General features: G+C 42.7%; 1 protein-coding gene across 1 annotated transcript in view; it reads right to left on the bottom strand.

Moving 5' to 3' along the window:
• Nucleotides 1-233: 233 nt before the first annotated feature.
• Nucleotides 234-14,603, bottom strand: part of TMIE (transmembrane inner ear) — a 34,096-nt gene continuing 19,726 nt past the window's right edge. The window contains exons 3-4 of the mRNA XM_015281133.4: nucleotides 9,158-9,307; nucleotides 234-4,883 (exon numbers count right to left, since the gene is read on the bottom strand). Of these exons, the coding sequence (XP_015136619.2) occupies nucleotides 4,552-4,883; nucleotides 9,158-9,307 (482 nt within the window). The 3' untranslated portion in view covers nucleotides 234-4,551. The remainder of the gene's footprint in view (nucleotides 4,884-9,157; nucleotides 9,308-14,603) is intronic.

Genomic DNA, 14,603 nt, shown 5'->3' with positions numbered 1-14,603 from the left:
ACCGTAATTATGTTATGGCTTTTTGTATGGAAATGAGAGTAGTGAGAAACAGAGTGCCATGTGAAATTAGAATTAGTAGGGAGCTCGTGTTCTCCTCGTTTTTGTACAGTGCACCTCTTAACCTCCTTAGTGGGTATGGAGTTATGCTTCAAGAGGGTGTTTCGTTACTGAGTATGCAGGTACATGCTCAATGTGCCCAAATTCCTGACCCTTCAAAATCAAAAGAAATAAAAATAGGGAAAGAAGAGCTTTTGGAAACTCTTTATTTCTGAAAATGAACATTTTTTCTTTAAGCCTACCAAAAAAAAAAAAATATCACAAAAAAAGACAAACAAAAAAAAGGCCAATCATCCCCATAACATAAAGATCAACCATGACCTACAGGTGAAATGTTCCATCTCCAGTCCTGGAAGTATTTGGGGGTTGATCCATTTGTTCACTTGTTTCTTCATTTTGGCCACTGGAAGGAGAAAGAGTTTTGTGTTAGGTTTGGGACTCCACGTCACTTGGTGGAAGAAGGAATCTCCCAGTGCCAGGGAAGGCCTCATTTGTTCTTCGTGGGTCTAATGAAGTGATCAGGGTGGCATTGCTGATCCAGATTTCTTCCTTGATCCATCTCAAAAGGGAGATGGGCACAAAGAGGGCAGAGCCCTCTCTAATACTTACACCTGCTGTATGAAACCAGAGTTGGTTCAGAGTCACACTGTGTAAGAAAGTACACAAAAAGAGAACAAAAAGAATATTATTTTTCTTTGGGAGTCTCTGGGGATGTTTTAATAACTCCAGGGGGTTCCATCTTTCAGAGAAAGCTGTGTGTTGAAAGGCTATCATGCAACTGGCTAGCAATGGATGTACTGTGGTTGTACAATCTCCTGGCAACAAGTCTATGCTCATTTTTTACAATGCTTTTCATCAGTAACATCAAAAGTGAAAACAGTGGAGGGAGTTGAGGGAAATAACAACAACAATAATAATAATGCCTGCAGTTTATCCATGGGCGTTTTCTTTCTGAAATAAACCAGGATGAAATTCAAAACTCCAGCTTCCCAGCCCTCTCCTGTTGACTTGCTCATCCACTCATGATCCTTATTGCAGCCTTCTGGGGACAGTCCAGCTCAACCTTCATCCCCCGAAGGCGATAACTGCTTTCCTGATGACTCTTATATCATTGGTGGGATTTTAGGCCAACTGTCACATCCATTAAGAAAAGGAAGAATAACACTGGAAAAAAGAAGATGGCTCAGGTAGACAAAGTGATGCTGTGGAAGTCTTCTTTAGATCAAAGAAGAGACGTAACAAAAGCCAGGCTCAGTTTAACACCACAAATAAGACAAAAACCATCCAGCACAAACTGCCTTTAAAGTTGTCTCAGATATTATAGAGGAAGAACAAAGTCCCCTCTAGTGGAGAGCAGGAGATCCTGTGAGTCCTTCTCATCCTGACTGCATTATCTGTTTGATTCCTTCTTACCACCCATGTCATGCACACACCACATAATGAAAGCAGAGATATGATCATTAATACCTGGGTGTATGAGCCTTGAGTCTTAAATCCTGCTTTTGGATTTGTTGTCACACTTATGTTTCCAGAGAAATTAGTGTATCTCCAATTTTGTCATTAATGAATCATTTTGCAAAGCTTCAGAAGCTGTGGATGTATTTTTTTCCAGTGCAATTTCTCCATCTGGTGGTGTGAAAAGTCATTCTCATCTCACTTATTTTAGTCAATGTACTCAATTCCAGCAATGTTACTTTACACTCACTGAGATGTGTAATACACTTCTCAGTAATACTCATCTCAATAATATACTCACCACTGTAATACAGGCTTGGAGAAAATGCACATCATTTTTGGGCCATACCTATACATTTAGTTCCTTCCATGGTTACTTCATCTATTATGACAAGCTTTGTTAGGTGAGACGTTTTTCTGAATGTCTGCAACTCACTGTAATGCATTCTCTTCATTCTACCCACACACTGTGACAAATAGGAGACAAGGTGATGTACTCATCCAGGTGAGCCTGGGCTGGTCCTTCTCAAAGCTACAGGACAGGGAAGTGGGCCTTCTTGCCCTGATCACATCTGGATCCCATTCTACAGAGGCTTATACCTGTGAACTGGAGTCTGTAAGATATAGGCATCCACTTAGACCCCAAAATACACAGTAAGCTCAGCTGTGCAGTTCCCAGGGACTGACCTCTGTGCACACAGGCAATGAGAATGGCCTGAAAGTAAGTATTTCTTTTTTTAATTATTCTCCCTAACTGCTTCCTCCCCAGCTGTCTATATGACTCTTATATTCCCATTTGCTCCAGTGGTGGATAAAAGTCCTTTTTCCTGATCCTACCCACAGTTTGGTAATTGTCCTGTGCCATAAGCCTGTGCAACGGAGACCTCTCAGGCTAAGGAGGAAGCTGTTCTGCCTGGCTTTTTACTCATGAAGGGTCTGGAATACAAATCTTATGGGGAGCAGCTGAGGGAGCTGGGATTGTTTGGTCGGGAGAAGAGGAGGCTCGGGGGAGACCTTATCACTCCCTACAGTGACCTGAAAGGAAGGTGTAGCAAGGTGGGGGTCAGGCCTTTCTACAAGGTAATAGTGACAGGACAAGAGGTAATGGCTTTAAGTTGTGCCAGGGGAAGTTCAGATAGGATATTAGGAATAATATAGTCTCCTAAAGAGCAGTGATGCAGTGGCACACCTGTCCAGGGAGGAGGTGGAGTCACCATCCTTGGAGGTGTCTCAGAACAGTGGAGATGTGGTCAGTGGGCATGGTGGGGGTGGGTTGGGGTTGGACTTGATCTTAGTAGTTTTTTCCAGCCTTAATGACTCTATAATTCTATGATTCTATTTATACTCATCATGGGTTACATGGTAGTGGATGGATATTTAGGGCTCCAAACACTTGTTTGCACATAGAATTAGAACTGCTTTCTGTATAGAATGCTAGATTATCCCTGGAGCCAGTGAATTGACACCATTCACTCTACTACCAAATATTTATGTGGTTGTGAACATCTTTCATATCCATGTTACTCAAGTCTGTGAGTTGGACTCGATGATCCCTATGGGTCCCATGCAACTTGGGATGTTCTATGATTTTGTAAATCCTACACGATCCCTTCACTAGCTGTAGTGGTTTTGAGGCGTTTCATGAGCTGATTACCTCATTAATACAATAGAAAATAATGCCCTTTGTTTTGCATTCAGAATGGGATGGGCTGAAAAGGAGAAAAGAGAAAGGTAAGATGGGACAAATGAGAAACGTCTTTGCAGGGATAGATCAGCTCTCTGTGTGTTGAAACCACAGAACGGATAGAAAATAGATGGATTCATATAAACCTAACTCACCGGGGCTTGAGACTTATAACCTTCTGGAGATGGTAGAATCATAGAATATCCCAAGTTGGAGGGGACCCACAGGGATCACAGAGACCCATTTGGTTCCCTCCTTGCCCTACGGTGCAGACAAAATTACGCTGCTCTATATAATGACAGACGGTGTGCCCAGCAGAGACAGTGGAGAGAGATTTAATCATCAAGGTAGGTTGCAAACTCTCATTCGTGTGAATGTGTTATATTTGTGAGCCTGAATACTCCATGCTATCACGGCTGTTAATCTTGAGGCATAAGTTGTTGGGATATTTACAAAACACACAAGGAGAAAATCCACTGCTCTTACAAGAACTCCAGAAAATTCTCCGGGAGGTGAGAGAAATGTGGAAGTGTAGCAAAATCCGTGGCTTCAAATCTGCTCAGGAAGAGAGAAGATACGAACACACCCTGGAGATCCTGAGTTCTGCAGCAACGTGCTGGGCTTTCACATCTCCTTTATCTCAGAGGGCTCTCGACATCTGCAGCCTCCTTGGAAGAGATAACAAACTAGGGGCAGCTCCTGCTCACACAGTCCGCCTTTTTATCCTTTGCACATCTTCCTGCAGTTTGATTGATGTGCCTTTCATCAGAAAAGAGAAAAAGGTGGATACACCTTCTGAGAAATAGGAAGGAAAGCTTTCTCCCACGTGTCCAAGTCAACTCTCAGGAACCGCATACGCTGTGACTCAGAAAACTCCAATCTTTGGGTTTTAGCATTGAGAATTGCATTAATGCCTAAAATGTGCAAACTCCGTGCAGGAGGATGTGAGCGTTAGTTATGTTCATCAAAAGCCTCTAAGTCTTCATGAAGAATAAATTTAAACAAACTCCCAATGTCCTCCTATTAGTTTAAGGAATGCACATCTCCGTCTGTTTCCATGCTTATCCACACAGCAGTTTCTTGCTGCAGACTGTAGTTTAGTCCCAGTTATTATCACATAGTACCTACAGTGCATATTTTTGCAGGCCACTGTCCAGCCAAATTGTCAGATTTTCCTTTGGTGGACAAAAAAAAAAATAGCAATGTGGTCTTCAAAACAGAATCAATCCGTACATCTACTGGCACTCAACAGCCTGAGTACCTGGAGACAGCGGGTGCTATCTGCTCCCGGTGCTCCATCCACAAAAATACAGCACTGCCCTGCCCGAAATACTGCCAGCAGTCTTTCAGCAGGGTCACTTCTTCTTCGCTGGAGCTTTGGCATTCCCACCAGCTTTGCCATTAGCTTTGGAGCTTCCTCCTGATTTTGCTGCTTCACCTTCTTTTTCACCTTTCTTTCCACCACCTTGTTTCTTGTCATTACTGCCTTTTTCTCCCTTTTCTCCCTTTTCTCCTTTTTCTCCATCTTTTTTCTTGGCATCCTTCCCTTCTTTCTTGGATCCTTCTTTCTGGTCCTTCTCACCATCCTTCTTCTTGGAGCCTTTGGATGCATCTTTCTTACCCTGAGCCTTGTCCACTTTTCCAGAGACAGTGGGAACTTCTTCCTTTTTCTCTTCTGCTACCTGAGCTGTACGCGAGGATGGAAAAAGAAAATAAAAAGCTAGTTAAATTGGAGTGACAGCAGATGGGAAGAGGGTAAAACTTTTGTTCCCCATTGGCAAACCCCGGACAAAAGAAAAACACTACTGCTTTGTCCCTACAGCTGTTTTCCTCACTGGCTAGCAGCTTTCCTTGCCTGATACTGATAATTTCAAGAGCAGAGTTGTGGCTTTGTTGGAGGAAATAACTCCCATTGGTCAGAACTGGTCAGTGCACTTCAGAACGACAGTCCATAAGCATTTCCCAATAAAGGCATTCAATGCAGAGCAGTCTCCCTCCAAGCAAAGGAATAGAAACCTCTCTGATGTAATTCAATACAACTGTGACCTGTTTTTCATTTCTTTTTGTTTCTTTGATTGGTTTGGATTTTGCTTTTTGCTTTTTTTTAATTATTATTTTGTTTTGTTTTGCTTTGCTTGTTTGATTGTATTTTTGCTTTGCTTTGTTGGTCGGATTTCTGTGTGGGGTATGAATTCTGTAGCTGAGAGTGGGTAGTGGAAACACTGCTGGGGTTCTCTGCTCTCAGAGACAGTCAAGGAGAAGATGACAGGCTCAGCACAGGGCTAGAAAGTAGGATCTTCTTATGTCCTGTCCAGATTTGGCATCATGGGACTGGTTTCTTACTTGCACCACTGTAATTAATGGCAAAAACATACCATGGACACATTTAGCTCTCATGCAGAGCTAGCTCTGTTTTGGTGCGCTTTAACACACACTCCATAACAGCTGTAGGATGCTGATAATACCTTTACTTATGAAATGTCTTTACTTAGGAATAAGAAGACTTATACGTAACACTGGGTCTGCAGACAAATTATCCTGTCAAAGAGTATAGTTTTTTTTATTTTTACTTCTAATAGAAGTAGTCAATTTTCTCAAAAGTATTTCTGAGCTCAGAACTTGATGCACTGAACTCTCCTTTCAAGCTGCAATACAGTGCTTAAACACAGATCAATTTTTCCTTTGCTCATGACCAGCAAGGTATATAGTTTTGAGAAAAACAAAAAACAAAAAACAAAAAAACAGGTGAAAATGTGTTAAATTTCCCATTATCTCCTTTCCTGAAAAGCCCCCTTGTAGGACTCAGATGTGTAAATAAACAACCACGTTAACACAACTTAATTATCAAGCTTAGCCAAGATGTCAGAATGACCTGGCCATGACCAGGAGGATTACTGGTCACTGTTTAGCTTTATTCAGCTGACACTTAGGATAAGATGCCAAGGAAACGTGGCAGTGAACTACATCAGGAGGTAATTTGGTAAAGGCTGAACCTTCGGTGAGATGTCTCAATCCCTGCGTGGAGCCAAGCAGCCCCAGACCTCCCTGCTATGGATATCTGTAGAGTCATTTCCAGGTGACGGCAGTGTAAAATAAGGATGAATAAAACCTGCATTTATGTTTACCAAAAGTATTATTTCTGACTGCACACTGATATAAAATATTATCCTTTGACCTTGGGGACTGGTAATTCATATGTACATACAGATGAAAGTGGAACAGTGCAGACTTTTTCTTACAACCAAGGGGGAAATCCAGACATCTCATATGAAAAAAAGGAGAGACAAAAAAACCAACCAACAAACAAACAAACAAGAAAACCACAAGACTGACCAACCAACCAACCAAAGCCAACAAAGCCAAAAATGTCTGCTTCCCAGAGAAATGTGTTAGGAACCAGATAAACTCCCCAAAATGTCAGCGGAGCTGCTCTGAACCAGAAAACCTGAAGATTTCCCAAGCCATGGACCCAGACAGTGCATCTTAACTCACAGTAGGGGCCCAGTTCTGCTTGTACCCTTCCCACAGACTGTGAGACAGGGCAAAATAAATTGTTTCAAACATTTTATACACTGAAACCTAAAGTCTGTTTTCTTTTATGTCCATATAAAGGGCTTGCCACGTACAACACTCAGAAAAGTGCATAGAGAGAAATTTGGCAGCTATAAAATCCATCACAGAGTAAAATGATGCCAAGAAATGAGAGTATTTAACCATTGTAATATATTCATGATTAATAGCATTTGACAATTACAGAAAGCTTTACAGCATTTAATGGCCATTCAGTAATTAAAATCATTCAGGTTGTCTCTTTGGCCTCGACTGGGTCTACTGGGAGCTGTCACAGTGAAAGTATATATATAGTCAGTGAACAAATACATTATATTTCATGACCACATAAATAAAGGTGGGCTGCCAAATGCCAATGGAGCAACACTTGGAGTCCATAACACTCTGTACAGACAGGAATAAAAATAATAATAGCACAGAGATGAAGCCTGAAGGTTTGCATACGTTCCATTGTAATGCCTAAATCATGAAATGAAAACCTTCTGAGGTCACGATTCACACTGATCTCAGAAGGAGGCCAGACTAGTGGGTTTGATTACACATGGCTTTTGCGTCTACCATTTCAGCATCGACAGATGAGTCAGTCCATTTGTGTCTCTCAGACTGAAAGCATGCGGGCATTTTTAAGGCACAGTCTACCTCTTTCACTTTAGCACCTCCTCTACCGTGAAAGGAATCAAATCAAACCCAACTCCTTCAGGGCGTATTTATATCTGCCCACAGAAGACCAAGAGGTTCAGAGCAGATGTATTCAGGAGCCATAACCAGACCTCAGCAGCCTCTCACCAACACGTTATCCACTTGATTCCTACCCTGCACCATGCCAGGACTCTGGGATCCTCACAAGGTCAAACTGTGGTCAACCACTCAGACATTTCATGGGATAAAGGCTGTATGGTGCAGGTAACTTCTAATAAATTGCTTTCTTATGGTGATTTATTCATGATGCAGTAGTTTACCATGATCCAACTAAATGTACACTACGTGGTTTGTTGAGAGGGCTGCTTATAGGAGATCCAAAAGTATGCAGTGAAACTCTCATTCTGCTGCCCAAAAGCCCTCTCTGTCTCTTTGGGATATTTTAACTCTGAACTTATAGGTTTTCTAGAATCAATAGCTAGGCAGAAAGAGGATGTAGCAGATGAATGAGTTTGGCTTTGTTCTATCTATATGCATTAGCCTTCATTTTCTCTGGAATCTTAGGACCCTTACAAAATCAGCATTTGGTATTTTGGCCAGGAAGTCAAAGAATACAATATTAAGTACTTCCATGTGTGCTTTCTTATATATATATATACACATGAGTGTTAACTAGACCTTGGGGTGGCTTTTGCTTTTGACGTACTTTAATTTAACAGCATGGGCAAGGGTTTGTTTGTGCCAACTGTGTTCAGCTCCAGAGAGCAGTCCAGAGACCATCTTCAGTTTATGGTGTTGGCACAGTCAGGTGACTGAACACTTTGGAAACACTGAGGTATGTGTAAGTGCTTACTATTAAGCACGTTTCTGTATTTTGCTGGTGTAGGACTAAATTCACACAATGATGTTCTCTACCTCTTTCATCATTTTCATTAATTAAAACACAATGCTGTGAGTTAAAGAAACGAGAAGTTTCTACGAAGCTACAGACGACAAGGCTTGCAGAGACACAGCAAACAGAACAAAAAAATAAAGATTTTCATTAAAAGTTTCTGTGAAAACAGAGGTGAAATGCAGAAAGGGAACTGAGAAGCAGAGAGTCCAAGACATGATGCGTCTCATAGGAAGCCATGGAAAAGAGAAGCCATAGACAGACAGACAGACAGGAAGGCAGTCCCCTAATTTCCTTGTAGGGCCATTTCATCTTCTTCTTTCAGCACAGGCAGGGAGCTGAGAGGTCTGGACTGGACATGACCAGAGAGAGTTGGGAGAGTTTCAGTAGAGCCTAGGGTACAGAATCAGGAAAGGAGAGTGAGAGAAGCAGAGACCAGTGACAGAAATACTCTTGGCCATCCAAATGGGGCAAACCATTTCTGGGCAGTGTGAAGTTTTAGTAACATTTTTTCTTCCTACTGACACATACCTCCAACCCAGAAATTGTCCCTTAAAAGGAATCAGATTCTTTGGAATTTTTAAACATGAAGTGCAAAGGAATAACCCTGACTTATACTACTGGAGAAACTGTCCCCTTCATCTGACTGATTGTATCTGCTGCCACATATGCTGCAGGTTTAGAATAGCTCACGTGAACAGAAGAGACTTACCAAACCACGGCAATATCTTCATGGTTGAGCTCAAGGAGCCACATTGACTTATATGTAGGGAGGACCTAACCCTTTCCATTCATGCATACAGAAAACAACCCCAAAAGAAGAGACAGGTCTTAAGTGTAGCTGATGGCATGCAAAGTACCTCCAGGGATCTCTGTCAGCTCATTGAGTGGTGGCACAGTCTCCAGTTTGTCTGCATATGTCTTGGCTGCTTGCCGTTGAGCATATCGTGCCTCAATCTCTTTCTTTGTCCGGGGAATACGGCACTTGAAGATACAGCACAGGGTAATAACTAGGAAAGGAGAAAGAGGAGCAAGAGCATTCATCTTAGATGAGCAGATCTCTGTTTAGCACTGGTTTCTTTAAGTGAGAACCTGGAGCCATTTACATCAATGGAAGTATCCATCTGAGGAACAGAGTCACACAGTTTGAAGCAAGTTGGTTATTTGAAAATAAAGAACTCATACTCTTCAGCTGAATTATGGTAAAGAACCGAGCATGTCCTCCTAAGCTAATGTGAAACGCTGCTTTCAGCCATATATGCCAGCACAGTTTCTGAGCATTAGTTTTATTTTCACACTGTAGATTTCACAGAATCATAGAGTGGCTTGAGTTGGAAGGGGCCTTAGAGATTACCCAGTTCCAACCTCTGCTGTGTGCTGGTTGTCCCCACCAGCTCAGGCTGCTCAGGGTCCCATCCAACCCGGTCTTGAGCACCACCAGGGATGGGGCATCCACACTTCTCTGGGCAGCAGTGCCAGTGCCCCACAACCCTCTGAGTATGTATCAGTATGCATCAGACTACTTTTCAAAATGTGGAAGGATATAACATCAACACCTTAAAATCTTTATCTCTTTGGAAAATGGAGGTGGCAATTAAGATGTACTGTCATCTTTCAACAACATGCTAACACTGGAAACTTCTGACACCACGTCTTAGCCATCTGTTTTTGTGGCAGGTAGATCTCTGGGCTATGGATCTCCAGATGAAGAAAGCTGTGAAGACAGGAATGCTTTAAACCCTTCAAAATAGATTCAGAACAAGAGCTCAATCTACGCCTTTATTGACTTTCATCCAAATTCATTTGGGGCAGGTCAAGAATTGAATCCTAAATCGTGTTCTTACTATGCCATCATGCTTCCTTCCATGAGCTTGGCTTCTTCAGATGACTTAAGGATGCAGCTGATTCTTCTTCTTCTAGAAAGATATATTTTTCATTCATTCTCAAATCTATACATTATTTCAGAATTTCCATCTGCAAATGTAACCATGATTTGGGCAATTCGTTAAAATGAAATAGCTCTGTTGCCTAGACTAGGACTTCATTAGCTTGATAAAGTCATTTATTCCATGTATAACCTCTGAAAACAACAAAGCAGATCTTTAGGGAAAAAGGTTATGAGGCTTTGAAACTAGTAATCATGCAATTATTTGGCCCATAATAGCTTTGCTCCACGTAAAGAAGCACGAGACCTCATGGGCAACATGATCTTTTGAGTTGCTCTTTCCTGGGCACCTTTACAAAAGGAATGTCAATATGAATTCACCCATTCAAGCTATTTAAATGCTTAAACTTATTTGTATGCCCTGTAGAAACAAATTCTGCTGAGAGACAGAACCTTGTGAGTAGAAAGATGTTGTATGGTTAGTTTTATATGCTCTGCCTCTTACCTTAACTGGAGTTCTCTTGTGCTGCATCAACTCTATGAGAAAATAGCAGGCATCCAACTTTCTACATATTTCATCAGCCTAGTCACCTTTTCTGGCTTTCTATTTCTGTCACGAGCAAAGGATCAGACGTTTGGGACTAATTCAAGGAAAAGACAAAAATAATTGGTTCTGTTTGGTTCCAAGTGTGAGATTTTCTCACTCACCAGGGGTAAAATCCGTGTGCAGAGTCTGCACAACACCATCATGTAGATCATCTGTTTTTTGTGTCAATTTCTATCCTAAAAGTTTGCCCCTGTGCCAGTCCAGCCTCTCCTAAGCAGAGGATCATGTTAACCAGGAATAAAATCTGCACAATGTCTTCGTGTAACAGAAGAGAAAAGGAAAGCAGAAAAACACCTTTCTTAGTGCTTTAGTTGAGACTGGTATGAAGCTACCAAGCACAGCGCAGCAGGTCCCCTACCCCTTTTTGCTGCCAAAAATAGCTTTCCCTTTTAAGTAGTTTGCTGTGCAGGCTCTGTACTGGGATCACATTCAGGGCCATCTAAACACCACAACAGGGTGAGATGTCTGGTGCTCCAGTGAATTGTCGAGAACAAAATGACATTGTAACAACCTGCAATTGGGGAAGCAATCAAGATGCTTTTATCCCTGGTCTTCCATGAGGGTCAGCAGCAAGCTGAGAGCATCAGAGCCATCAGTCTCACGGGAGAGCAAGGTACCCATAAGGTGTTGCTGGCAGCACAACGTTGGCAGCCTGCAGGTGGGTAATGTGAGCACATGGGGAAGGCACACGGATGGGTCTGCGCTGGTTTTCAGGGCTGTTTCCCCATGCACGTGGCTGGAGAGCCCAGCCACACTGCAAACAGTGGGTGGCACAGCCTTCCTCGTGCTGGCAGACAAAAAGCACCCAGCAGCTGGGCAAAGACAAGCCAGGCATAGGCATGCATTTGAGCAGTGACAGAAAGCAGGGAAGCAATTTATTGAGGGGAGTGGGGCGTGTGCTTTTTCTCTACCAGCTTTTAAATAGGAATCCATTGTTCTCCTAAAGGCATTCTGGATTTCAGCTGAGCTGGGAAATCTTCTCCTAACACTCAAGAAAACTAGCACCACATTTCCTGGGGACTGATGAACGCTGAGATTGTCAGCTTTCAAGTAAAGCACAGAGGGATGGGTGAATGCCTTTGAAAGTCAAGAAGCCTGCTGCTATCCCAGCAGTTGGCTTAGCTCTGGGGGAAGGAGGAGGGGTTGTTGTATTTCTCAAAGATCCACTTGTTCTAAATTACTAAGGACAAAGGTGGTTGTTGCTCCACAGCAATCATGAGCTGGGCTCTCTGTTTAACTTTCTGACTGAGGTTCTGTACTGAGGTATTAGGGAATTTTATTGTCTTGGAGTGTGAAATGATTCATAAACAGCCACTGGAGCCAGAGGGTCATGGGAAAATAACAGAATGCTATTTCGCATCTTCATCTCCCTTGCAAGTTAAGTTCAGTGTGATGCTCAAGGACATGCAGAGGAATAAGTGTTGAACTGAATGACATTATCTTTTACAACAATAGGCAAGTGAATGAGATTTCGGTACAGAGCTTTAAGACACTGAGACTGATGCCAGGAACACTCTGGGGGTGTTGGCTGACAGCTGGCTCAATATGAGCCAGCAGTGTGCCCAGGTGGCTAAGAAGGCCAGCAGCATCCTGACTTGTGTCAGTGATAGTGCAGCCAGCAGGAGCAGGAGGTGACTGTCCCTCTGTACTGGAACTGGTGAAGCCGCACATCAGTGCTCTGTTTGCTGTTGGGCAAGAAGACACTGAGGCCCTGGAGAAGGGCAGTGGAGCTGTGAGGGGTCTGGAGCACAGGTGTGATGGGGAGCAGCTGAGGGAGCTGGGGTTGTTCAGTCTGGAGAGGAGGAGGTTTATGGAAGACCTCATTGCTCTCTACAACTGCCTGAAGGGAGATTGTGGTGAAGTGGGGACTGGCCTCTTTTCCCATGTAACAGCAACAGGGCAAGAGGCAGTGGACTCAAGTTGTGCCAGGGGAGGTTCAGGTTGAATATTTGGAGAAATTTATTCTCCAAAAGAGTGGTGATGCAGTGGCACAGCTGCCCAGGGAGGTGGTGGCATCACCATCCCTGGAGGTGTTCAATAACCATGGAGATGTGGCACTGAGGGACATGGTCAGTAGGCATGGTGGGGATGGGAAGGGTTGGGGTTGGACTTTGTGACCTTAGAGGTCTTTTTCAACCTCAGTGATTCTATGATTCGATGAATGATCATTTCATTGTTAATGGGAAATTATTGCCTGTTGAATTTCTTTGCTTTTCCATCCAGATTGGACAGAAGACACTGCAATTCACCTGTCCTGGTTGGCTTGTCCCAGAGATAAAGGTGGAAATCAGGGTCTCAGTTGCTTTAAACTGCCTTGTTTACTGATGGAGGCAAATAAATATCTTTACAAGATGATTGATCTTGTATTAAGAAATATATTTAAGGTAGATCTGATAAATCATCCTGTGCACCTTCATTTCTTGTGTTAAATACAAACAGAGCTCGGTGTTGACCACCGACCTCTGAGAGCTGTGATTGCCTGAAGCAAGAGCCAGAGGCCAGACAGTGTAAACAGAGATTTACACTGAGGCATACAAATTATCCCTTCAGAAGAGGTGAAACTCATCCTTTGGAATGAAAGAGTGAAATTGTCATCCCATATCAGAAGTTTGGAGCCACCTTACTATCATGTGAGGATTGTTTATAATGAGGATTGCTGTTTAAAAATATCCATTCCCATAAGATAACATCAAGAATTGGATTGCACTCTCTTCCATGGGAACATCAAAGTAATCCTCTTACAAAAGCTCAGTATATGTCATGGCATCAGCTGAGCCCATTAACTCATGGGCTCATGCTCTCAGAGTAGACAAATTACCATATAAAACACCACGTAAAACCTGCACTAGGGTAAGGTATGCAATGAAAGTAGCTTAAAGATTTTGTTTGAGATAAGGATGGGTGCAGAAATCTTAATTGCAACTCAGTTGAATAGTGATAACCCAATCACAAATAGTGATTACTTGATCACTCTTGAATCTGAGTCCATAAGATGAGGCAACTGTGGGACTCATTAAGGTTGGATGTGATTGAGAATACGTTGTTATGCTGTTCTTCTGCCAAGCAGAATACTGACTTGAAGCCTTGAATGTTTGTTAATCCCTTGCTTTATTAATGTTGGTATGAAACAATATGAAGCCTCACTCTTTCATGCCGTGGCTCTCCTTTTCCAGGATTTCAGTTTTCATTTCAACATTTCAAGAAGTCTGAGAAGCCTTCGGAAATGCACCCTAAGTCAATTACTGTCTTAACATCTGTCTGATGCTTCAATGAGCTCAAAGCAATCTGCTTGAGATGTATTAGCACCAGGGAAGGTCCAGAAGGATATCAAGTATAAAGGTACAGGGAAGGTACTGAGTGTCCAGTATAAAGTTTGAAGCAGTGACATTACTCATGGTTTCTCCACTGTCAAACTACATGAGACAAAAGAATTATAGAATCACAGAATGGCCTGGGTTGAAAAGGACCACAATGATCACCCAGTTTCAACCCTCCTGCTATGTGAAGGGTCGCCAACCACCAGACCAGGCTGCCCAGAGCCACATCCAGCCTGGCCTTGAATGCCTCCAGGGATGGGGCATCCACAGCCTCCTTGGGCAACCTGTTCAGTGCGTCACCACCCTCTGAGTGACAAACTTCCTCCTAATATCTAACCTAAACTTCCTCTTTCTTAGTTTAAAACCATTCTCCCTTGTCCTATCACTATCCACCCTCATAAAGAAGAGAAAAACTGTGCTGCAAAACATAGTGGGTTCATTTTCAATCCTCTCCATTGAAGATGCAGATGAAAGAGCAGTGAAGATACAGGGAAGAA

This window comes from Gallus gallus, chromosome 2, assembly GCF_016699485.2.
Source record: "Gallus gallus isolate bGalGal1 chromosome 2, bGalGal1.mat.broiler.GRCg7b, whole genome shotgun sequence".
Classification (NCBI taxonomy): Eukaryota; Metazoa; Chordata; class Aves; order Galliformes; family Phasianidae; genus Gallus; species Gallus gallus.
The sequence above is the reverse complement of the archived record's forward strand: the minus strand, read 5'-3'. Positions and strand labels throughout refer to the sequence as shown.